Source organism: Lycorma delicatula, chromosome 12 (assembly GCF_047948215.1).
Source record: "Lycorma delicatula isolate Av1 chromosome 12, ASM4794821v1, whole genome shotgun sequence".
In the NCBI taxonomy this organism is placed as follows: Eukaryota; Metazoa; Arthropoda; class Insecta; order Hemiptera; family Fulgoridae; genus Lycorma; species Lycorma delicatula.
Window position 1 is genome coordinate 75892507 of NC_134466.1, and position 27985 is coordinate 75920491.

General features: G+C 33.0%; 1 protein-coding gene across 1 annotated transcript; it reads left to right on the forward strand.

Annotated features, from left to right (window-relative positions):
* Window positions 1-671: 671 nt before the first annotated feature.
* On the forward strand, window positions 672-27133 carry LOC142333238 (G-protein coupled receptor Mth2-like). The gene is made up of 4 exons (XM_075380225.1): window positions 672-747; window positions 16868-17034; window positions 18374-18539; window positions 23463-27133. The coding sequence occupies exons 2-4, from the start codon at window positions 16896-16898 to the stop codon at window positions 23791-23793; spliced, it is 636 nt and encodes a 211-aa protein (XP_075236340.1). The 5' UTR covers window positions 672-747; window positions 16868-16895; the 3' UTR covers window positions 23794-27133.
* The last annotated feature ends 852 nt before the right edge of the window (window positions 27134-27985 follow it).

Consider the following 27985-nt stretch of genomic DNA (forward strand, 5'->3'; position numbering starts at 1 on the left):
AAACTTGAAGAAACTCTTCAGATACCGAAGAAATCGTAAAGCATCTCTTCTCTCTAATTTTTTGTCAAATTTCTGCACCGAATCTTCAGTAATGACAGAAGGTCGTCCGGTCCGCTCCTCATCGTGAACACTCTGGCGGTCATTTTTAAAAGCTCTAACCCATTTTCGTACCGTTCCATCGCTCATAATGTTTTCTCCATGCGCTTTACTGATCTGACGATGAATTTCAGCCGCTTTCACGCCTTTAGCGCTAAGAAAACGAATCGCACCACGTATTTCACAGTCGGCGGTATTCTCGATCAGCGGATGCATTTTCAATACTCACAAACAAACGTAAACACAGTCGAATATTACCGACTATTGACGACCGCAGCGTAGCAGCGGCCGAATTTCAAAACTGTAATTACTTTAAAAACATGCCTCGTACATATGTACGCGCATACAGTAGAGGTTTTTTGGTCTAGATTTACTAACTGGACCCTACAACGTAAAGATTTGCAAAAAAACTCGACGCCCGATTTCAGCACAACTTTCCCAAATCATCAAATTTTTCACTTTAATATTCGCTGGGAAAATAAAATGATAATTTTTTTTAAATATTATATACGTAATATGAATTATAACCGGTAAATTAGTTCGTAATAATTATTTATATTATTTTTTTTCAGAAACCTGTTTTTTCTACGGTTATCTATCAAATTTTTTTTGGATAAACGTATTATGTTTTGTCTTATGGCAAACTTTCAGGTAAGATAAATTTTTTAAATAATAATTTTTTTATTCTTAAAGAACTAAAGACCTCTTTATTGATAAAAATTACCGATTAAAAATGTCTTATTTAAAATGTAATGTATATGATTTTCTTTAGAAAATGTATTAATCATTATTTATTCAGAAAATAAAAGAATGAAAATTTAACCGCCGATTGATTATTTGGAAAAAAATATTTTTTTTTTAGTTTTTTATTTTACAGTTTTCCAGCTATTTTCAGGTATGAGAATGTGTGTATAGGCAAATGCAATTACCACAACCGACTTGCCAGGCCTGTGAGTGTAAGTGTAAATATACCGGTAAACATGTACTTTGGAACAAACTCAGGTCGATCACTCCTGAGACGTGTGATTAATTGAAACCCAACCACCAAAAAACCCCGGTATCCTCAGTCTAGCATTAAAAACCGTATAAAATCAACTGCCTTTTCAAGTATTCGAATCTTAAGAACTCTTGATTTTCAAAAATCAGCTGATTTTGGGATGACGATTTTAAACACAAGACTAATCCGGGCGAGTTAATCACTTTTTTTAGTAGTCTATGTAATATAAGAGAGGTTTAATCAGTGTTTTAACCGGTTACAATATAAACAACAAAAGATAAGTTATTATATATTCATGTTAAATATTGTAACCAAAAGTGTTGTAGGTTATCTGATATGTCGGCCTCCGTGGCGGGAGTGGTAGCGTCTCGGTCTTTCACCCGGAGGTTCCGGGTTCGAATCCCGGTCAGGCATGGCATTTTCACACACGCTACAAACCACTCATCTCATCCTTTGAAGCAATACTTAACTGTGGACCCTGAAATTAAAAAAAGTGATCTGATATGAAATACAAATCACTTTTGAAACTGACAAGCACATCCTTAAGAATAATAAGCATTCCATATCAAGTTTATTAAGTAAGGAAAGTGAAAAGTGAAGTGTTTCCTACGGCCTTACTTATTGAAACGAATATACTGTACCAAATCACCATGCTAAGTCCATATAATAACAAATATTTTGCTTTACTAAAAGAACCTTCATTCCGTCTACCATTGGAACAGGAAGTATAATAAATATCATTACTTTCAGAGAAAACAACTCTGACTAGTATCTTTTTTACCTTAGTTGCTTTATAAATATATATATATATATATATATATATATATATATATATATATATATATATAAGGATTGGGAGAGTCAATATAAAGCAGAAATTTCGAAATTTTTTTTATTAGACATCCCCTCTTTTTGGATGAATATTTCTTCCATCTAAAAAAAAAAAATAAAGAAATAAAAATAATTTATATTTTACTCGATAAAACAATAATATTTTATTTTCTATTACCAATATCTATTCGTAATTTGCAATCTGTTCAACTAGTGATCAATAAGGAATCCTCCTGTGGCCCAATAACATTAAGATGATGTGTATATCATGTAAATGAGGTATAATCTTATACAAACTCGGGCCGACCATTCCTAAGATCTGTCGTTAATTGAATCCCAACCCTCAAAGTACACTGCTATCTACTGTTTAATATTAAAATCCAAATAAAAGTAATTTATCTTTATTTGGATTTAAACCTGAAAACTTTCGACTTCGAAAATCAACTCTTAAACGGCTGTTATTTACTATAAATATCAACTAATTTTATTACAAACTAACAGACCCGACAATGCTTTGCTATTCTAGGTTTGAGTATTTATATATATTAAATGAACGCAATTGAAAGTTTGATAAAACATAAAAAAAATTGAATATTACGGAACTACACAAAATTTAACCTTTCACTTTATAGAAGTCAGATTGTAAATAAATCCAATTAGCAAAACAACAGCACTACCTATCGGATTTAATTCAAACCACTCTCTAAACATAGCAGTCGGTTCAAAATACCCCTAATTAACTTTCTACTGGTATGATCGAGGATTTCAATAGCTTTAAATCTTTTCCAGACAATTGGGATCATTTTGCAAAAACCCGGCGCGTAAATCGGTGCAGTAATTTTTTAGTCTATAGCGGGCACACATAACCAACATTGCCTTTTATATATATATATATATATAGAAGAAGAAGAAAGTCTGTTTGTGTACTTGTTTGTTTGTTTCGTACGTATCTCGATACCGGCGGCGCCATATTTTTTTTTTTTTTTTTTGAGGTGGGAATCCATTTTACAGACGCCGAAGCAGCGTCGGGATCGCTAACAAGTCCCGCTAGGTTTTAGGAAGAGCGTATGTATGTTCATCTGCGCACTACCGACTAAACCTCAACCCCTGGCTATCCTCCCTCCTTGGCATAGGTAATAACGCATTCAATCAGGGAGGGAGAGATCGCCCACACACACAGTCATACGTCACATCATATTCCAAGTACAGATCATAAGTTGAAAATACAATACAAACATCAAATGAACGATGCAGTGAACAGCATCAGTACACAGCAGATTGCACCGTAATGCCTGATACCCATGTACAAATACAACTAATCGGAGAATATAATATAGGTATTTATGTCCCGCAGGACTGTCCTGGTGTAGTCAGCAACAGCCCTCCGGTTCATCTCCGAGTGCAGTAATATACCTTGCGCTTTTTCTGATGTGAACATCCTCTTTGTAATACATTTAATAGAGCTTTTCTGTCACGATCGTATCTTGTGCACTTAAAAACACATGGTAAGCGGTTTCCTCCTCTTGGAAGGCAGGGAATCGATACCGGCGCCATCTAGCGGATATAGTTCTGGTAAAAATTCTTCTTTTCACGTAACTAATATATATTCTGAATACGAGCTAAATCGGTTCATAAATACAATTTCTCGAAATATCTCAACCCCAGCGCCACCTAGCGGATCCTTTTTTTGCAGAGGCATTTCTTTCCGTGTAACACATATTCTGAATATGAGCCAAATCGGACCGTAAATACAATTTCTCGAAATATCTCGACCCCAGCGCCAACTAGCGGATCCAAACTAATTCAGAAACCTTCGCGGACGAGCTCACAACTCACCAAAGTTTCATCCCAATAGGATGAACGGTATAGGAACGCAACGGGACCAACAAAAATTCATTTATATATATATTCAATTCCTTAATCCTTTAAAAGCATTAAAAATATTTCTTAGTATGGAATAGATTCCTGTCCCGTTGGTGGTTAAAAAGAAAAAAAACCACCTGATTGGTCTAGTGGTAAAATCGTCGTCGTAAATTAGTTGATTTCGAAGTTCTCAGGTTCAACTCCTAATAAAGGTAGTTAATTTTATTCGGATTTGAATATTAGATCGTGGATACCGGTGTTCTTTGGTGGTTCGGTTTCAATTAACCACAAATCTCAGGAGTAGTCGACCTGAGTTTATTCAAGACTGCACATTTACCGGTACAGTTACGTTACACTGATAAGTCGGTAATGACTTTAACTGTTGATAAGACTATAAATAAAAGTATTAAAAATAAAAAAAATAGAAATAATTTTATTAGTTTAGAACTAATAAAATTTATTTACAGATAAAATTAAAAATTATTCTGTTTTAATTTACATTTCCTGTGATATTTTTATATTGTGCCAAAGATAAAAAGAATCATGAATATATATTACGTTTGAATTATTGGAATGTGCATTCTACATTTACAAAAAAGTAATATATGTATAAAATTCAAATATTAATTTTTCTTTTTAATAGTTAAAATAAAACACAATCGTTTTTGTTATCCGTATTTAAATTTTAAATACTGCATTGCTCTAAATGATATAATCTATAAGGAATGAATAAATAAATACATTTACGCTACATACTTTCCAGTAAATATAAATAGATATGAATACATATTTATACTTTATTATCAGTAAATCTTATATAATAGGATATATAATTTTATCGGTAGTTATAAATAAATAATAATAATCTATTTTATTTATCTATTTACTTCTTTTTTTTTTTGTTTTCCGTAGGCGAAGGAAAAAGCTCTGCCAGGCTCGTTGTGTTGGCAGTGCTGGGCTCTCACCCGCTAAAAAACCTCCCCCTCTAGTCACGCAGGGGCCGAAACTAATCCGTATGGCATGTACTCAGCCCTCGCGTGATCACCGGGGCTCTCTTCTATCCGATTCGAAACTACCCGGTGGCGTCCGCTAGGGGCGATTGACGGACGATGACTCCGGGGACCCCCCGCCGCCTATTTAGTCTTCGGACTCCGTGTCTCGGTTCATCCGTCGATCCATATTCTGTCGAATTCTCTCCTCATGCGCCTTTCACCGCCATTACTTTATCCCGCTTGTCCTTGCTGCTAAGCATTACTTTTATTATATTGTTCGCACCCACTATTCCTTGCTCCAACGGTCCCACTCTGAAATCTCGCTATCTTGGGCAGGAGAACACCACATTTTCCGCGGTATCCTGTTCCCCGCATTTATGACATCGGTTGGTGATGCCAAACGATCACGAAAACACCCGTGACCAGACAGGAATCGGGTAAACTCCAAGTTCTTGTCTCCATGGCTCCTCTACGCCCAACTTCTGACATCTTCGATGAGCTCGTATGTCCATCTACCCTTGGATGTCGTTTGACACCTTCCGTTTCACTCCGTGTACAGCTCATCTACTGCTGACCTCCTGTCTCTACCGTTCACCATGAGGATCCTCAACCTAGCTAGCGAATCCACCGGAGGAACCCCCGCCATCGCCGATGCCGCCTCTGTGCTTATGGTCCTGTATCCAGCGATTATCCGGAGATTAGGTCTGCGTTGTAACCTCATTAGTCGACCCGCATTTTGACTACTTACTTGCCTATCCTTATACTCAAATTACTCATATATTCTAGCGTAGTCACTAAGATACAAGTATCTTCTTACGAGGGCTAATCTCCGAGAATTTTAATCTTACAATTATACGTTTTGTTAATATAGATACAGAATGCGTAAAAAGTGTGAAAACCCCTCGACAACTTTAAAACCGTTCCAGATAGAATACTAAGGATTAGGTATCGGTCGACTGCTTTACCTTTCGACGAGAAATAAAATTTCAACCCCTTCTTGGAGGGGGTGGCGTAGGGGTTATAACCCAAAATTTAGGTTTTGAAAATTATTAAATTTATAAGTTCAAATAATAAAATTAAATAAAAAGGAATTAAATTAAAATTTATTTTCAAAGTTAAATTTAAATTTAAAAAAATTAAAATAAATTCTTTTTTAACACAAAAAATTGTTTTTGTTATAATTTAACGAGTAAATAAATAAAAATAGTGTCACCTAATCATGCTGACCGTCTGATCATTGTTTGTCTCTTACCGGTGTTACGAAAATAAAGCTTACTTGATTATTGCGTAATATTCCATTTAGTATTTCGTTACTACATCGTTAATTCCTTATTGGAATTTATTGTGATCGGTTGGCTAATTGATTTTAACTACCTTTACCGCATTTTTAAGCTATTTTTGTTATTTACATCTTTTTTGTAATTGATTTTTTTTTTTTTTTTTTTTGTCTTCAGTCATTTGACTGGTTTGATGCAGCTCTCCAAGATTCCCTATCTAGTGCTAGTCGTTTCATTTCAGTATACCCTCTACATCCTACATCCCCAACAATTTGTTTTACATACTCCAAACGTGGCCTGCCTACACAATTTTTCCCTTCTACCTGTCCTTCCAATATTAAAGCGACTATTCCAGGATGCCTTAGTATGTGGCCTATAAGTCTGTCTCTTCTTTTAACTATATTCTTCCAAATATTTCTTTCTTCATCTATTTGCCGCAATACCTCTTCATTTGTCACTTTATCCACCCATCTGATTTTTAACATTCTCCTATAGCACCACATTTCAAAAGCTTCTAATCTTTTCTTCTCAGATACTCCGATTGTCCAAGTTTCACTTCCATATAAAGCGACACTCCAAACATACACTTTCAAAAATCTTTTCCTGACATTTAAATTAATTTTTGATGTAAACAAATTATATTTCTTACTGAAGGCTCGTTTAGCTTGTGCTATTCGGCATTTTATATCGCTCCTACTTCGTCCATCTTTAGTAATTTTACTTCCCAAATAACAAAATTCTTCTACCTCCATAATCTTTTCTCCTCCTATTTTCACATTCAGTGGTCCATCTTTGTTATTTCTACTACATTTCATTACTTTTGTTTTGTTCTTGTTTATTTTCATGCGATAGTTCTTGCGTAGGACTTCATCTATGCCGTTCATTGTTTCTTCTAAATCCTTTTTACTCTCGGCTAGAATTACTATATCATCAGCAAATCGTAGCATCTTTATCTTTTCACCTTGTACTGTTACTCCGAATCTAAATTATTCTTTAACATCATTAACTGCTAGTTCCATGTAAAGATTAAAAAGTAACGGAGATAGGGAACATCCTTGTCGGACTCCCTTTCTTATTAGGGCTTCTTTCTTATGTTCTTCAATTGTTATTGTTGCTGTTTGGTTCCTGTACATGTTGGCAATTGTTCTTCTATCTCTGTATTTGAACCCTAATTTTTTTTAAATGCTGAACATTTTATTCCAATCTACGTTATCGAAAGCCTTTTCTAGGTCTATAAACGCCAAGTATGTTGGTTTGTTTTTCTTTAATCTTCCTTCTACTATTAATCTGAGGCCTAAAATTGCTTCCCTTGTCCCTATACTTTTCCTGAAACCAAATTGGTCTTCTCCTAACACTTCTTCCACTCTCCTCTCAATTCTTCTGTATAAAATTCTAGTTAAGATTTTTGATGCATGACTAGTTAAACTAATTGTTCTGTATTCTTCACATTTATCTGCCCCTGCTTTCTTTGGTATCATAACTATAACACTTTTTTTGAAGTCTGACGGAAATTCCCCTTTTTCATAAATATTACACACCAGTTTGTATAATCTATCAATCGCTTCCTCACCTGCACTGCGCAGTAATTCTACAGGTATTTCATCTATTCCAGGAGCCTTTCTGCCATTTAAATCTTTTAATGCTCTCTTAAATTCAGATCTCAGTATTGTTTCTCCCATTTCATCCTCCTCAACTTCCTCTTCTTCCTCTATAACACCATTTTCTAATTCATTTCCTCCGTATAACTCTTCAATATATTCCACCCATCTATCGACTTTACCTTTCGTATTATATATTGGTGTACCATCTTTGTTTAACACATTATTAGATTTTAATTTATGTACCCCAAAATTTTCCTTAACTTTCCTGTATGCTCCGTCAATTTTACCAATGTTCATTTCTCTTTCCACTTCTGAACACTTTTCTTTAATCCACTCTTCTTTCGCCAGTTTGCATTTCCTATTTATAGCATTTCTTAATTGCCGATAGTTCCTTTTACTTTCTTCATCATTAGCATTCTTATATTTTCTACGTTCATCCATCAGCTGCAATATATCGTCTTAAACCCAAGGTTTTCTACCAGTTCTCTTTATTCCGCCTAAGTTTGCTTCAGCTGATTTAAGAATTTCCTTTTTAACATTCTCCCATTCTTCTTCTACATTTTCTACCATATCTTTTTTACTCAGACCTCTTGCGATGTCCTCCTCAAAAATCTTCTTTACCTCCTCTTCCTCAAGCTTCTCTAAATTCCACCGATTCATCTGACAACTTTTCTTCAGGTTTTTAAACCCCAATCTACATTTCATTATCACCAAATTATGGTCGCTATCAATGTCTGCTCCAGGGTAAGTTTTGCAGTCAACGAGTTGATTTCTAAATCTTTGCTTAACCATGATATAATCTATCTGATACCTTCCAGTATCGCCTGGCTTTTTCCAAGTGTATATTCTTCTATTATGATTTTTAAATTGGGTGTTGGCAATTACTAAATTATACTTCGTGCAAAACTCTATAAGTCGGTCCCCTCTTTCATTCCTTTTGCCCAGCCCGTATTCACCCAGTATATTTCCTTCCTTGCCTTTTCCAATGCTTGCATTCCAATCTCCAACTATTATTAAATTTTCATCTCCCTTTACGTGTTTAATTGCTTCATCAATCTCTTCGTATACACACTCTACCTCATCATCATCATGGGCGCTTGTAGGCATATAAACGTTAACAATCGTTGTCGGTTTAGGTTTTGATTTTATCCTTATTACAATGATTCTATCGCTATGCGTTTTGAAATACTCCACTCTCCTCCCTATCTTCTTGTTCATCACGAAACCTACTCCTGCCTGCCCATTATTTGACGCTGAGTTAATTACTCTAAAATCACCTGACCAAAAGTCGCCTTCCTCTTCCCACCGAACCTCACTAATTCCTACTATATCCACATTCACCCTATCCATTTCCCTTTTTAAATTTTCTAGCCTACCAACCTTTTTTAAGCTTCTAACATTCCACGCTCCGACTCGTAGAATGTTATTTTTTAATTTTCTGGTGACCCCTTCCTTAGTAGTCCCCACCCGGAGATCCGAACGGGGGACTATTTTACCTCCGGAATATTTTACCAAGGAAGGCGCCTCCATTGTTGCTATGTGAAAATGCAGAGAGCCACATTTTCTTGGAAAAAAAGCAGCTGTAGTTTTCCATTGCTTTCAGCTGCGCAGTACTCAGAGGACTGAGTGATGTTGATACGGCCGTTTAAGTCATTGTGACTCACGCCCCTAACAACTACTGAAAGAGCTGCTGCCCTCTTTCAGGAATCATTCCTTAGTCTGGCTCTCAACAGATACCTCTCCGATATGGTTGCACCTTCGGTCCAGCTACTCTGTATCCCTGAGCACTCAAGCCCCCTCACCAACGGCAAGGTCTCATGATTCATAGAGGAGGAATTGATTTTTATCGAATTAAATTTTTCTGTACCGCCTATTAACATAGCTAACATGTCACTTAATGAACAGGAAAAGGTCACGCTTTTAATGAGAGACTTTGAAGATAGAGTTAGGTAGCATAATGAAGTTTGTGAATCGTTCAGTGCGATAATCTTAACCCTATTTGAAAAGGTACAGTACCAAAAACCATCAAACGATTTGAAGAAACAGGAAGCATTAATAAAAAGGAGAAAATTAAGGAGGGTTAAATCTGCAATAAATAATAGCAAATCGTTAGAGATCGTGCAAGAATTTAATGAGAATCCTCATTCCTAGACTTGAACAGCAGCACAATAATATAAAATTTGCCAAAGTTCAGCGATTCAAACTTTAAAAAGAGAAAATTTTAAACCCTTCGAAATTTGTCTGGTGCAAGAATTTAATGAATTCGACTGCGATCAAAGATTTGAATTCTGCAAAATTATAATAAACAATATTTGTGCAATTTCTAATATATTAAAAAATATAATTTTTATTGATGAGACGATATTTTTTTAAATAGCAGTAGAAATCGGCATAATTGTCGATACTGAACTGATATTAGTCCGCACTGGTATCGTGAGGCGCATACACAGTATCCAGTCAAAGTAATCGTACGAGCAGGTATTGTCGGTGGTCGATTGATAGGGCCTATATTTATTGATGGGAATTTTAACGCGGTGAAATATGAGGCTTTACTTCTCAACCGTATCGATCCAAAACTTTCAAAACGTTGTTGGCCCCAACTTCCAAAACATTTGGTTTCAACAAGAATTTTCCCCACCTCATTTCGGTCTATGGGCACGTGAAATTTTAAATACATTTTTGCTAGAAGACTGATTGAATGAAGGAGTCAAATAAAATGGTCAGAGAGATCACCCGACTTTAGGTAGGAATGTCGGATTTAAATCTACAAATAGAAGACAAAATGATTGAAATATGCGATTAATATGATGAGTAAATGAAATATTCAAAGTAAGGAAAATTGTAGCCGATTAGAAATACGGAACAAGATGACACAAACGGAGGAAGTACCTAGATATTGAATTTAAATTTGTGAGATAGGAAATTCAGAATGAAATTGAAAGAAAAACTGGAAATTCCATCAAAAAAGGTGTACGGTGCTAAAATGTGTGAATTAGTGCATATAACAAATAAAGAGATTAGAAGAAGGAAAGGGGAAATAGACAATATAACGTAAAATATTTAAGGAAGAAGATCAAAATAATATAGCGAAGATTTTAGTAGAGGTAGACGGAAAGAAGACACGAACCACCCGTTAAACAGTAGAAGCTATAAGTAAAAGATATTAAGAAAAAACTAATTTAACCCACCCTGTTTATCTAATAGTGAACGAAATCTTCCCAAATCAGCTGATTTAGAAGTCAAGAATTCCAGCGTTCAAGACCTAGTACTTGAACGTTTGACCTAGTACGTTCAAGACAGTTACTTTTATACTGATTTGAATATTAGATCGTGGATACCGGTGTTGTGTGGTGGTTGGATTTCAATTAACTACACATCTCAGGAACGGTCGAACTGAGACTGTAAGAGACTATATTTCATTTACACTCATACATATCATCCTCTGAAGTAATACCTGAATGGTAATTCCCAGAAGCTAAACAGGTAAAAAAGAGAAGGAAAAACTAATATGAGAGAAAAAATTTCAGGATGTGAGAGCTGGAAAGACAACTTATAAAGAAAATTAAAAAAAAAACTTTTTCAATTTGTTTAAACATGCTTTTCTTCAAAAAATAAATAACAAAATAATTCATACACAAAAAAAATGAGATTAATTTAGATAATAGGCGTCAACGACGTCATGAATGGAATGCTGATCTTACGGTATTCGAGAATGCATCGTATTCAACACGTATTTTGATAGCATCTGTGAAATTTGTACAAAACAGATTTCATCATTTTGATTTGCAGAAACAAAATCATCATATTTACCAAACGAATTACAACAAAAAAATCAATTGCTGTGTTTTGTCATCGCTGTAAAACTTATATTATCAAGCCGAGAAACGTAGTACCACCTAAGGCTTATTGGAATTATCTTCAATCGGGATAAATACCAAACGCGATTCAAATGCTTTCGAATCAGAACTACGAATGCTGTCACGCATAATACCATTTACCAAGGTCATCAAATGTTGATGGTTTATACGGGCAGTATGGTTTCAAAGGAAAGACAAGCAATTCTTTTCACCTAGGACATTTTTGAAGTCAGAATATATACGAGGTCTGTAAAGAAAGTAATGAGACTGGTTCAGAAAAGCTTTTTATTTACAATCTAATTATACATGGACTATCACCTTCAAAATAGTTCCTTTGGGAAGCAACACAACGCTTCAAACGGTTTTCCCACTCTTCACAGCAGTGTTGGAACTCAGAAACCGGAATATCCTTCAGATGGTCGGTTACTTTTTTTTAATGTTTTCTATTGTTCCAAAATGGTGTTCTTTGAGGTGTTTTTTTAACGTTGGGAACAGGAAAACGTCGCAGGGACTTAAGTCAGGAGAATAAGGTGGTTGAGGAACTACATGAATGTTTTTTTTCGCCAAGAACTCATTAATTGAGAGTGCAGTGTGACAAGGTGAATTGTCATGATGCAGCATTCAGTTGTCTTTGATGGCTGGCTCACGCGGGCAACTCTTTTCTGCAGTCCAGAATTTCTTGGTAAACATATTGATTTGCAGTCTATCCTGTAGGAAAAAACTCCTTATGGACAATGCCATTACTATCGAAGAAACAAATTAGCACGGTTTTGATTTTTGATTTCCTCATTTTTGCTTTTTTGGGACGTGGTGAATTTGAAGTGTCCCAATACTTGCTCTGGCGTTTTGTTTCTGGGTCGTACTCAAATATCCGAAATTTATCACCAGTAATAACATTTTTTTAGAAAATCAAGATCGGTTTCAATTCGCTCTAGAAGATCACGGTACACTTCCAGCCTTTTTTTTCTATTCAACAGTGAGATTTTTTGGAACCAATTTTGCATAAACTTTTTTCATGTCCAATTCGTTGGTCGAAATTTAATGAATTGTGGTACGGTTCAAATTCCAATTGTTCTGCAATCATTCTGACAGTTAATCGACGGTCGTACCGTACCAAGTCTCTGATTCATTCAATATTGTCGTCATTTTTTTATGTTAACTGCCTTCCAAAGCGTGGATCGTCCGCAACTGATTCCTGGCCATCTGAAAATGCTTTAAACCACCTAAAAACCTAGGGTTCGTGACAGATCGTCATCTCCGTACCCCCTTTTCAATTTTGAAAAAGTTTCAGTAGCATTCTCACCGAGTTTAATAAGAAACTTAATTGCACAACGTTGCTCATAATTAGTATCACTCATTTTTGTAACGCTCAACAAAAACTCGTTTCACGAAAAGTTTGTTTACATCTTACGTGGCAATAATAGACTAAAAATATTAATACCTAATATATACCGTATATGTTTACTAGTAACTTTACAGTGTTGCCACTTTGACTGCAAAAAAACTAGTCTCATTACTTTATTTACAGACATCGTACGAGTATGTGATGTAAAATTTAGTAACAATTTTATTTAATTGCAACTAAAAAAAAGAAAGTAGAAAAAATTTTAAAAACATGCTTTTCATCAAAAAAATATTCGTTCTATAAATTCGGACGCTATAAAGTCGTTGTATATGAGAGCGCGTCCCACGCTTTTTTCTTTTTAGTTATTCATAAATACAATTTTTTTTTAAAGCAGTTTTCTTGAAACAAAATTATTTTTTACTTTTCATTACTAATCGTTTTCTGTTTTTTGATTTTTTTTAAGAAAAGCAAATTTATAAAAATAAAAAAAAATTGTGCCATTGTTCTACAGAGTGATTTTTTAGTCCTATTACCCAATTTTAAATGTAATTTAAGAAAGGGAAATTTAGGTGGAATAAAAAAATGTGTTTGTTACTTACAAAAGAGATTTAATAGAAAGCTATTACTTACATAATTGTTAAAGAATATGCTTAAAATGCCCACACCTTGCGGTTATACACGCACGGACTTTTGTCAACATATTAGCAGAAACCTTTTTAAGAGTTGGATTGGAAATATTGACTTTAAGTTCATCAACGGTGTGAGGATTGTTTTTGAAGGCCTCGGACTTAATATAGCCCCACAAAAATAGTCAGAAGATGTGAGGTATGGGGACCTTGGAGACTATAAGCCCTTGCTTATTATTCGATCATCAAAAATCTCTTGCAGAAAATCCACGGTTTCTAGAGACGTGTGGCATGTAGCGCCGTCTTGCTGAAACCAGCAATACCGTTCTTGAGGTTCCAGGAGGGACACAAATTGGCGGACAATATTCCTGTATACTTCACCATTTACTGTCTGTTAAGAATACGGGTCCGACTATACGATGACGAGATATCGCACATCACACACCAATTTTTTCAGGATGCAAAGATTTGTCTTGTAAATCGTTAGGATTTTCAACCGCCCAAATTCGACAGTTTTGACTGTTCACATAACCGTCGAGATGGATCCAAGCTTCATCACTAAAGAACACTGTGTTTAAAAATTCGATTCCGTTATCGTTTACGAGAGACCTAAACCGACGGCAATATTGCAATCGCTTGTTTAAATCTGGAGGCCGAAACTCTTTGACTAATCGTACGCGATACGGATACAATTAACATTTTTTGCGGCTTTCTGAACACTCGAATATGACAAACCGACTTGCGTGGAAAGTTTTCGTAAACTTTTTCCGTGGAGAATTGAGCAATCTTGTTTTCACATTCTCTAAAACGTCATCTGTCAAGCGAGTCGGTCGACCGCTACGTTTTCTGTCGCAAACACTATCTGTCTATCAAAATCGGTTTGCTAGCCTAGAAATTGACATTTTTTCTGGCGGAGGAACACCGACAAATTTAATTTGAAATGATTATTTTACACTCGCGTACGATTTCGTAGCAAAATATTGTTCAAGAATGAAAGCTCGTTGTATGGTAAAAGACATTCTGTTCGTAACACGACCGGAAACGGCACAAAAGTTTACACAGCTCAAGGTGAATCAACTCACACTGCCGTTTCTACACCGGTTGAGTAGCGCTACCAACTTCATGTCGCAAAACAAAATTTCCCTTTCTTAGAAAAAAATTACCAGACATTAACAATCGGGTAACAGGACTAAAAACTCACTCTGTATAAGGTCTCATTGTATTCAGAGTTTTTTTTTTCAGTTTATGAGCTACTTTCTCATATTTTTTTCAGTTATGTTATTTTCTAAGAAAAAACAACCTATCAGCAGTAACATCAATTGAAGTCATGAGGAGAGTAATGATACCAGTCGCTAAAAAAATACGTCAATAAAATAAATATGTAAAAATACGAGTAAATTTTACCATAAATTTTTACTTTTCCCGTCTAGCTCAATAACAGAGCTACAGCTTCAAAAGGGAAAGTATTGTAATCGGTCCAATTTGGGCATATGCCGTTTTCACCGGATCTTTACGTTTTGACACCTAAGGAACCCAAAAAACCCAAAAACCAGATGGAAATTTTCCGGATGTTCTTATGTACATGTGTTTGTTCGGTGCCGCACTTCTTATATCTCCATAACTACCGGACCGATTTTGACCAAACCTGGTCAGATTACTTCTATATATGTGCTATTGATGCCGTTAAATTTTCAACTTAAAAAGGTCAAGGGGGTGAGGCTATAGAGTAAGGTCACCCTCAGTATCTCGAGATTTAGCCTAATTAAGGTCATATTTTTGCTTAGGCACATTTGTTAACAATTGAAAAATAATAATATTTGCAAAAAAACATTTGCAATATACCCACCCCTACTCCAAAAAAATCTCTAAATAAACTAGCGATTAATTGGGTATACTGCGTCAATAGTACCTTCACTCACCACAATGAACGCTGATGTAGCTCTGACGTACAGCTGTTGCGTCATCTGCTATGTAGTGACGTCACTGGTGAAAGGTAGAATTAAATAAATTAATAATATTTAAAGTGTAAAAGAGTATTAAAATTAACCGCTTGTACTGCACATCCGCGAGAATGAAGTACGGGGTGCACGCGGCTTTAGTTAGAATCATTGAATTAAATAAACGAAAAAATATTATATTTAAATAAAATGATAAATATTTTTAATTAAGTTCTGTGTGTAAGCCGTTCATCAGAAAAAAAGCCGCGTTACGGGAAAGTCCTACAACCGTCAGATTTTTAAAAATATGAACATCTAAATTTATTCAATTTGTTGTTTGAAAATTTTACAATTTTAAATAATTTTTACTACAATGATTTGTAGGATTTATCTTAAACATTTTAAGTCAATTCTACTTTTTTGTCCTTGGTTTAAGTTTGTATTTATGTTTTTTAACAGCTGCAGAAAAAAATCCTTTTCGGAACCCCGGAAGGCGGAGGTAGATTTCACCGGTGCTAAGTAGGGGATAAAAAAAATGTCCACCTTAAAGTTAAGAAAAACTTCAAATTTACTCAGTACTACAACGGTTGCATGTGAAAAAATTTCACATGTTTATCAAACGACAACCCCATCGTCCTGCAATTCCAGCAATATTTTGGTCATCCCTTGCCGTAAGGGTTGGTCATATCAAAAATTGTTTCAGAAAAAACTCTTAGGGAATATTTACAGGAATAACAACCACTTTAAACCGATTCGATACTGTGCTATTAAGGGGGGTATGATTTTTTTTTTTCTTCGAAACCCCATTTTTTCCCCCCGCTAGGCCAGTGGTTGTTCATATCAAAAAACTTTACTTAGATAAGTTTTAGGCCCTTATCCAAAGAATAGTAGGAACTTTAAATGAATTCGATGTATTATTTAATAAGAAAATTATAGCAATTTTTTTTTTTTTTTAAAGCCCTCCCATTTCCACTTCTACGGTCAGATTTTTCCCCATTAACAAACTCACCGAGATCTTGGTCGAAATATTTTATGTATCAATTTGAAAGTGATTGGCGCAAAATTACGGTAGTTATCGTCTGCACAAGAAAGTGAAATATATATAAATGTATATATAAACTTTTGAACTGACGGTGGTTTTGGGGTCTGGGCGATGTGAAACGCGAAGATATGTCGAAATTTTCCGGAAGTAGAATCATAGTACCCGATACAAAGCTTTCTTAAGAAATCTACCTAAAATTAAGGCAGGTTTTGATTAATGACAGTTGTATCTCTAGATAATTATCATTCGTTCTTTAACCGTTGCATATTCCTTCTGTACCGATAACCAGTCGTGTTTCTTATCGTACTTTCATTAAACAATCCATCATTTTGTAGGTCCTTCTTTTATTTTATTATTCCCAAACGTTTTTAATTTTCTAATATTCAAAATATTATTTTTTTAGCGATACGCTTCCGACTACTTCGAATAAAATGATAACCAAAAATGATGAAAAGAAAAAATTTAAAAAGTATTCAGTGTACGGATGGGGTCTACCATTTATTGTCTGCTTACCTTGTCGCATTATGAGATTTTACGTGTCTTATACGTCCAGACTGGATTTAGAAATAGGTAAAATTACCAATTTAATATTTATTTTCTTTTAGCATTAACGCTTATATATTAATAATTAATTCAATCGTTTATTTTGACAAGAAGATTGCACTGATAATTTTGAGCGAAAATATATAAGAATAAGTTAAAAATAAAATTTAATTTAAATTAATTCTGCTTACGTATATAAAAAAGATACTTTTTTATTTTGGGCGTTCTATATAAAAAAACATAAGCGAAAATATCGTTCAGAACATTAAAATTTTATTCGAAAATGATTATTCTATCTATTACCCTGATATACGAGTAATAATGAAACTATTTACAGCATATAAAAAATATTAAAAGCTGACCAGGATTCAAACCCGTTTGATTTTCACGCACGCTACAAATCATTCATCTCATCCTCTGAAGCAATACCTAACGGTGGTCCCGGAGGTTAGAAAAAAAAATGATTCAAACTCAGAACCTTCCAAATGAAAAACAAACAGAGAACTACCACTCTGCCATGGAAATCAGTAGAGAGGTATTATGATAGCTAAAGGTGAATTTTTAACACCTAATTGAAATATTAGATATTTATTGACATGTTTTATCGGAAAATAAAAAATTATAACAAGAAATATGGCAATATCAAACGATTAACTTTGGAATACTATATATATATATATATATATATATATATATATATATATATATATATATATATCACTCGATATTCTGGGAAATATATAATTTTTTGTAAACACAACTTTTCATTCAGAATATTCACTAAGCGATTCAACCTGCAGGGAAATTTTTTTTTTACTATATTAGTAAAATATAAATATCGATACTTTAGAAAGCTTGAAACTATAAATGAAGAGTTAAAATTATTATTTGACAGATAGAATGTGATTTAAGCTGAGAATTTTTGAAAGAAAAATTACTGGACGGATATTTGAGATTGGAGAGAGAAAAGCGAGAAATAGTGTTGAAATTAATGACTTACTGGAAAATGAAGATATTGTAAGGTTCTTTAAATCGGGAAGGATTAAACGGGTGGATAAGAGGATGGCAAGGAGAATATAGAGGGAAACGATGTACAATAGAAGAAGAAATGGAAGACCACGGAATAGATGGATGGATGATATAGAGCGTGACTTGAGGTCGCTTAACCTCAATTGGAGAAGACAAGGAAAGGACCAAGATAGATGGCGGGGTTATGTTTGGATCAGAGGTCACATCGGAATGTAGCGCATAGGAGTAAGAGTAAATAGTATGTAACCTCCATTGCATTATTATTATTATTATTATTATTATTATTATTATTATTTTATTTGAACTACATTTTTTTTTTTATTCTTTCTTGTTTTAGTTATACTTCGCTTGATGACGTTATGTTTTGGTTCTGTACTGATTTTGGTCGGATTTAATACAACTTGGTTTTTAATCATAATCTGGCAAATTCATAAATTATATAAACAGAGAAGAACACTTTTATTAGATAAAAACAATCGTGGAAAACAAAAAGAAAGAAACAAGTAAGTTATTATAATATTATTACCTTTTTTTTAAGTGCATTTTGTAACTTTATTTATAGATTTTAAGTACAATGGAGGAAGCACCTTACTCACACACGCGCGCGCGCGCGCGTACATAACAAAAAAATATGAGAATCCTTAAATAACTTTTTAAAAGTTAAACAGAAAAATGAATTTAGCAAATGATCTAATTTTTCTTTCCGCTCTAGATAGCACTTTAGTAGAGCTATAGCTCTAGAAATGAAAGTATTGTAATCGGTCCAATTCGGGCATATGAAGTTTTCACCAGATGTTTTGACACCTAAGGAATCCAGTAAACCGGATGGAAATTTTCCGGATGTTAATGTACGTGCGTGCGTGCGTGCGTGCGTGCGTGCGTGCGTGCGTGCGTGTGTGTGTGTGTGTGTGTGTGTGTGTGTGTGTGTGTGTGTGTGTGTGTGTGTGTGTGTGCGTGCGTGCGTGTGTGTGTGTGTGTGTGTGTGTGTGTGTGTGTGTGTGTGTGTGTGTGTGTGTGTGTGTGTGTGTGTGTGTGTGTTCAGTGTTGGCCTTTAAATCACCATATCTCCAGAACTACTGGACTGATTTTGATCAAATTTAGTCAGATTACTTCTAAATAAATTTTCAACTTAAAAATGTCAAAGGGGTGAGGCTGTAGAGCAAGATCACAATCAATATCTCGAGATTTCGCCTTAAGGTTATATTTTTCTTTGGCACATTTATTAACGATTAAAAAATAACAGTATTTCCAAAATCGCACCTTCACCACAAAAAATGCTGTTGTGACGTTACAGGTGAACAGTAAAATTAAATAAATTAATAATATTTTTAAGTATAATAAAGTAACTGGTCTGGCTGGCTCTCGAACTTGATCGCCCGGTTGACTCGGTACCTGCTGCGTTAAGCCTCGCGGCAATACTAGTGTGCCGGCCGTACAAGCGAATTTGTTTTATGTAAGTTGTGAAATTACATTAGTATGGATAGTGCCGAACGTCGCCGGTAGTATTGCTACACCCGCGCGAATTAAATACGTTATGCGCGCGCACTTTAGTTAGAATCATTGAACTGAATAAACGAAAAAATATTATATTTAAATAAAATAAATATTTTTAATTATTTTGTGTGTAAGCCGTGCATCAGAAACAACCCAGAGTTCTAGGACTTTTCTACAACTTATGTATGTTGTCATCTTTTTTAGGTATGAGACCATTACTCAACCCCCCAAACTCCATAGGGGTTTGAGGCCTCATACTTCAAACCTCCATTCCAAGGGGGAAACGTAAAAATGTTAAATGGAATGGGTTTGATTGTGACACATTGTTTTAAATAACATTAAAAAACAAAATAATTTATATAAAAAATTAAGGGTTATAATTACCCTACCCAAAATGGTAGCAGTTTAATATTTTTTTTTTAGTTAGTTTTAAAATTGTCATTTGCTATTTCTTAAAAAAATATTTGATGATGAAACACTAGAAAAATAAAGTTTTACAAATGGCCTGTCTAAAAAATTTTCACTTTTCAACCATCACACTTTGACAAAAAAAATGGAAAATACTTTCAGGCAACCCAAAACTTCTCATGTTTATATGTATATTTCCATAGCTATACTTTTTCACACTAATTTTGATAGTATTCTTAGTGTACTTTTTAATAAAAATGCATTATTAAACCGGTACTTGAGAAAAATAAGATTCATATGGAATATTTATAGTGTTGCAAGGGACTATTTAATTTGATTGTCGAAGTAATCTTCCATTTGGCTACCTCAGTAACCAGTAAACAGTAACATTAACAGCCATGACAATGCTTCAAACTTCAACCGGTTTACTGATCCGACATCGGCTGCACATCGGTGAATCGGCTGGACTTCAAAATGAAAGACCTCCTGCTTGTAGTATAGACACATGCTATCAAACCAGACAACAGAATTGTTTTTATGCGATTCATCACATTCAGGTTACAAAAAAAAGGAGCTTTCATATGATTTAATCACCAAATCGTTTTAAAAACTTTTCCGACCAATTAATTAAAAATATTATTAAAATGTTCTGTTTTATAAAACCGATAATACTCTGTTGATGAATTTTTGAATAATACTAACCGATAATTTTTTTTTAATTTTCAATTTTCTTCTTTGCATTTAACAAGTACGTAAATACATGCTCATATAATTTTCATCAATGCCTTTTGAATCTTAATATTATTTAATTTATTTATATTTTAAATAATTAATATGAACTTGAATCACATTTTTTGTTTCTTTTTTACATTCAGTTATGAATTTTTTAATACTGTTGTATGCCATGAACCATCAAAACAAATTTTAGAGCAGTTCCTTTTTTTGACCATAGAGTAGCAGCATATTTACCCATCCCTGATGAGATATATTACTTTTTCTTTTTCCTCTTTAGCCTCCGGTAATTACCGTTCAGATAATACTTCAAAGAATGATATGTATGAGTGTAAATGAAGTGTAGTCTTGTACAGTCTCAGTTCGACCGTTCCTGAGATGTGTGGTTAATTGAAACCCAACCACCAAAGAACACCGGTATCCACGATCTAGTATTCAAATCCGTGCAAAAATAACTGACTTTACTAGGACTTGAACGCTGGAACTCTCGACTTCCAAATCAGCTGGTTTAGGAAGACGCGTTCACCACTAGACCAATTCGGTGGGTTAGATCTATATTCCTGATCAGAATAAAAGATTTATTCATTTAATGAAACAGTGTCCTTGGCAGATTTCTATAACTGTCTTTAAGGTCATTTAAAATATATTATTTTTTTCCTAAGATTAGATACATGTTAAATAAACAGTTAGTTAGACATCTACATTATCTTTGCATTGTATTCAATATAAATCAAATTGTTAATTTATGTAGGAATTTTAAGGATATCTGTAAAACTTAAAATTGTCTCATAGTTTTGAGGCAGATCAGTTTAATGCTGTGATGTAAATCTGAAATCCACAGATAAACATATACAATAAATTTTGTAAGCTACAAAAAAAGAGTCAACATGAATTGACTCTTTATTTTATCTCAAAACAGAAATTTCTCTTCGAATTTATTTTCAAAATTAGTGATCACTCATTTTTTTTACAAAAACGATTATTTAGGAGCAAGTATGACTACATGAAACTCAATGGACAATTCCATTTCAACTCTCTGCAAAACTATGAAATCAAAACACATTCTATCAAGTTTACTTTCATTCTATATTTTTCCTACTACATGTAGTTTCTTTTATATTTTAATACAAGATCACATCTTCTATGCCTAAACATATTTATGTTGAGCTAATGTTTTTTTCTTTGCAAATCATATATATATGATAATCAACAAAAGAAATGTGATGAACAAAATATATCACAACTTATTTTTAAAGTAGTATAACTAATAGTGTTTCGTGTCTTACTGAATTCATCCTGTAGAATTTATTGTAGGATAAAAAAACAATATGTCTCATATTAAAATGTGATTCAGCAGACCAGTTAAGTACGGTCAAAGTCCAGTGTGTTTTCGATTGAAAATAAATCGAGTAATGATCTGGATTACTTGGTCGATTCCATTTTTCAACAGGGATCCCATTTTAATACGAGATGTATTGTTTTAACCTACAATGAATTCTACAGGATGAACTCAGTAAGATATGAAACACGTTTAAGAATACTATTTAAAACTAATTTGTCATATATTTTGTTCATCGCATCTACTTCGTTGAGATCTACTAGGCGTTCCTATACCATTCATCCGATTGCGATGAAACTTTGTGAGTTGTGCTCACACCCGTGAAGGTTTCTGAATTAGTTTGTTCCCGCTAGGTGGTCGAGATATTTCGAAAAAAATTATTTATAGTCTGATTTGGCTCATATTCAGAATATGTGTTACATGAAAAAAAAAAATACCTCTGCAAAAAATTGACTCGCTAAATGGCGCTGGGATTGAGATATTTGGAAAAGTTGCATTTATGGTCCGATTTGGTTAATATTCAGAATATATATTTGTTACGTGAAAGAAATATTTTTGCGGTAAAAATGGAGTCGCTAGGTGGCGCTGGGGTTGAGATATTTGGAAAAAATGCATTTATGGTCCAATCTGGCTCATATTCAGGAATATATATTAATTACATGAAAAGAAATATTTTTGTTAAATAGATTAGTAGAAAGAGAGGGAAAAGAGAAGAAGGGAAGATGGAAAAAAGGAAAAAGGGAATGTGGCAAGAAGGGAAAAAGGGAAAGGCTAAATTTTGTGAAGTTCCATATTGTTCAGTTTTTTAATGTTTTATCAAACTTTCATTTGTGTTCATTTAATATATATATATATATATATATATATATATATATATAGCAATGGCGAAGCATTGCCGGATCAGCTAGTATTAAATAAATCATGAAAAATACTTGAAGAGATGTATAAGACTAGGTATAAAATTTTGATACTCAAAGATCTCCATAAAATTACTACATCAGTTTCACTGAAATTTAGATATGAATGTTAAAATTTGATGAAAATTGGTCATTTCATTCTTGACTGATCAGGATCAGCTGGATCTTGGCCGAACAGCTTCTGAAGTCTGAATATTTTTAGAGTAGTTACTATGGGATTTTGATGCACTCCAGTAAAAAAAAAATAATACTAATTGAAAAATTGTTTTGCCCGTAAGATTACATTTTTATTCAGGATTCTTTAACACATCATTCATATTTATTTAATAAAATGAATTTGGAGGTATGGAAGGTGTCAAAAATCTTATTTTAAAGAGGTAGCATTGCCACCTCTCTGCCAAGTCGTCATACTTTCTAGAGGGTGAACTACGACATCCCTCGATAGATAACTAAATTTTTAATAATAATTATATGTGATTTTCTTTCATAAATAGTTTTACTAATTTGAATAAAAAATCATTTTTGTGTTATTTCAGGATGTTTTTATATTTCAAATTTTTCTTGATTATGGGCGTAATTCGAATACCAGAATTATTGTTAACGGTTTACAAAGATGTACGTATGAGAGATATGATCGTTAATGTACTACATATAATCGAAGGTGTAATGACATTTGTAATATTTATTTGTAAGCGTCGCATACTACATGCTGTTAATAATAAAATGTGTCCATCGTTAATAATTTTCAAAAATATTGATCAAAGAGATCATTCAAATGATGTTTTACTGTTAAAGCCAACCGCATCGACTTCCAGTACCCACTGTTCAGGAGCATCTAATAGTGATCAAAATGAAAATAAAATGTGAATATCTGGTTACATTTGTAATTTATAACTGTAACAATGCTGAAGAAAATCAGCTGTACTAATAAAAAAAATAGTGTAGCTGTACAGCTACACTAATACAGAATACTAAAAACTAAAATAACAATAATAAATTTATGAAATAATATGAGTTTTATAATAAAATAAATCACATTAAGTACAGAATGGCAACAATCACAATGGAAATAATTTTAAACTTAGTTATATTTATTTTAATCCGCAAGCAAAAGTTAGAAAACATAGAATTTTCTCACACACAGTCAATAGGTACCACAATTATTTACTTTTTACATTAAACCTTATAGATAAAAATCTAAACTTCTAAACTGAGGATTTTTGTTCATTTAAGTATATATAAATATAGTATTGTGCAAATTAATTGGACAACAAAAGGTTTTTTAAATACACATTTTTATTGAAATAATTGTAATTACACTTGCGCTATTAATTCTAGTATAAATATCCACTGAATTACAATACATATTTTTCATTTCTTCATCATAATACAACATTTTCATAATGTTTTCAATTAACTGCATTTTGGTTGAGCAATCAAACTTACCAAGGCATATCATCCATATCATCAATATCATCATTCTCATCATCTGATGTTCTCCATTATCCCTTTTATCACCATTATCTCAATCTATTTCTGTCCAAGTCTTCTCCTTCATCCCCTTGTAAGTTTTCAATTTTCACCTCATCTATCATCATCATCCTTCTTCTTCTTCTACTGACCCTTCCAATGTAATTACCAAGATTCCACTTCCTCTAAACACACGTTTTGCCAGTTTCCTTTTCTTTTGTGTACTTATCATGTAAGTTCTCTTTTTTCTTTAATCCTGTTCATTAATTCTTCATTCCTTATTTTATCCGTATATTTTACTTTCTCCAACCTTTTCCATATCCACATCTCAAAAGCCTTAATAAAATCCTTCTCCCTCTTCTTCATCATCCATACTTCACTTCCCTAAAAGGTACTCCGTATGCAGCATTTGGCTAACCACTTCCTTAAATTTTAGTCTAGAATTATATTTATTTCCTCTTCTCAATAAAGGCTTCCTTTGCCATCGCTATCCTTCCTTTTATTTCTGTTGCATTCTTTCAGTTCTCTGTCATCATAGCCCCCAAATATCTACAATTTTTTTTAGATTTCCTATTCTTCCTTCACTTGTCCTTACCGTTAAATCTTCTTTGTTGTTTACGTATATTACTTTAGTTTTCCCATTCTACACTTTTTCATTCCTTCCTTCAGGGCTCTTAACTAGGTCTGTCATCAATACACTCCATAAATTTTCGATTGAGTTTAAATCTAGAGAACTACCACACCAATCAAGGTTATTTATAAAATTTCCTTTATAAATTTTTTTATTACTTTTGGAAAAAGACATGATTAGAAAGGTATTGCAGCAGTCAGCAAATATTTGCATGAAAAATACAATTTTCTTTTTCATAATTTCTATCTTCTTTAATGAATTCATCATTCTTTCCACTAGCACTAAGTTTCCAGGACCAATAGCTTTGAAAAAAATCTTAAAATACCTTTTTGGAGTGCACATAACAGTCTGCTTAATACCTTCAACTCTCATTGGTTCATTACTACTAATTCATTTAACTACAATTGTTCTTAACTCTTGGACTAAAAAGTGTGATTCATCACTGAATATTACTTTTATTCAGTCATCACAACTCCAAGATTTATAATTTCAGCAAAGCCAAACATTTTTTCTTCATTTCATGTGTTAGTAACAGTTTTTCTGTCTTTTTGTACTGTTTCAGTATACTTACATCATATTATTGATGAATCAATACTGATACTAGTAGCCGACAAATCTCAAAAAGGATCCTTTACTTGACTAATAAGGATGAATTTTACTAATCTGCATATCCATCCTAGGAGTTATTTTACATTTTAATCCACACTTTCTTTTTCATTCGAGAAAAATAAATGTCTTTTTTTTTTGACAAAAAAATTATTCTGGAGACAGATTTTTCAGTACTAACTGCAGCGATGCCTCTCACAGTTATAGACATATGCTCACTAAGGCAACAATTTTTGACTTTTAATAGAAAGTAATATCCATTCGTTTAAACACAAACATTAACTAAATGATTAATGAACACATACACCTTGTACAAAATTTACCAATTGAACTGAAACAAAGCAGTTGTAGTTGAAGTAATTGAACTAGTTACTAAGTCAAGGTCAATCTTCCATACAGCCTGAGGTATTTAAAATTAGTTTAAAACAACCCATAAAATAAACATTTAATACCCAATAAATAAAAATTTAATAAAAAAATTTATGTCCCAATTAATTGGGACATATATACACTACTGTATATATAACTTTGTGAAAATTCAAATAATTCATCAACATATGGACCACTGTACCAATTAACCTCAAATAATAACAAAATAACCACCAAACGCAGTAACAGAAAACCTAAAAAACAGTAAAATATTTGTACCAACTGATGATGCAGGATCCTGTAAATGTTGACTTTGGTTTAGTTTTAGTTTTTCAGACTTTAATTACTTTTTCAGGTTTTCTATTACTGTATTTGGTAGTTATTTTGTTGTTATTGTATATATATATATATATATGATTTTTATTTATTTTTTGTCATATATCGTAGTATATGACAATATCAATGTGTATGCTATAAAAAAATAACAGAAGAAGGAAGAAACAAAATTAAGATACTGCAGAAAAAAAATATCTATTCTTATAAATTAACCAACATGCCTTTTTGCAGAACAAAAATCAGGTAATATAACAATAAAAAATACAGATTATATGAATAAATGTAAAAAAAAATTATAATACTTTAACAAATAAAAAACAGATAAAATATATAAACACACACACACACACACACACACACACACACGCGCGCGCGCGCGCGCGCGCACGCACACACACACACACACACACACACACACACACACACACACACACACACGAACAAGATATATTGTTTGTAAATTAATATTATTAACAAACAAACCATCAAAATAATATTTATATAAAGAAGTTAGTAACTTAAGCTTTTTTTAACAGAGAAGTACTTATTGAAGATAGACTTATGTGTATGCTCAAGAAGGCTGTGTATATATTATTAAGAAATTATTGGGTATAATGATACCCACTGATTTTTCTAATTTAACTGCATAAATCATAGCTTTTGACTGTATTGTTTGTTGCATGCATTTACTTAATAAAACAATAATTTCTTAATAAAAACAATCTCAACTTATAAAGATAACAATTATTAAATATTGTGAAATTAAAATTATATACTTTAATTGATATAAGGTAATATAATAATTTTGTATTTTTTTATTTTTATTAAAAAATATTGTGAAAATATATCCTGTGGAATTAATCTTTTTCAAATTGTATTTATCTGAAAAGAATAAGACTCATGATAGAAATATCTTGTCTTTAATAAGACATAAGAACTTCAAGATTTTTCTACCATAAGTCTTATTCTGCTTTTTTTCATTTTCATCTCTACATTTATACACAATTATTGTACAAAGTTGTATAACAACTTTGCCAAGATAATCATTTCATCTTGATAAATTGATATCTTTTGAAAATAATTAAATTTTTTCGTCTAGTTAGAAAAATAGGATGCTAGATAATTTAATTAATCTGTAATAAATAATACTATAAAAGAATGGAAAAATAAGGTTATGGTTGGGACATGTCCTTACAAAAGGAGAAATATCAAACATGAAAGAAATTGGACTACACCATCAAATAAAATTAGGGTCTGATATTGAAATTAACTACATATCCTTTGGTGAAAATACTTCAGTTTTCTCAGAGAATCTCAAAACCGTAGCAGAATAAGAAAGAAGTTCCAGAAAAAATAGAATTTAAAATTTCCTTCAAAAAGACGAAGTTCATATCAACATCAAGAATTCCTCCCACAAGTCCCTAAATACTCATACAAAATATGGCAAAATTATCAGAATCAATAAATCTTAATATCTGGGAGAAATAATCTAAATTAATGGTTTAGATTAAGAAGCCAATCAAACAAGAAATATGCAATTGGCTTACTGACTAACAAAATATATCTCAATTAAGACCAAAATCAGACATTACAATTTGGTAATTAAACCAGAAGGCCTGCACGCATCAGAATCTTCTTCAATTTGAA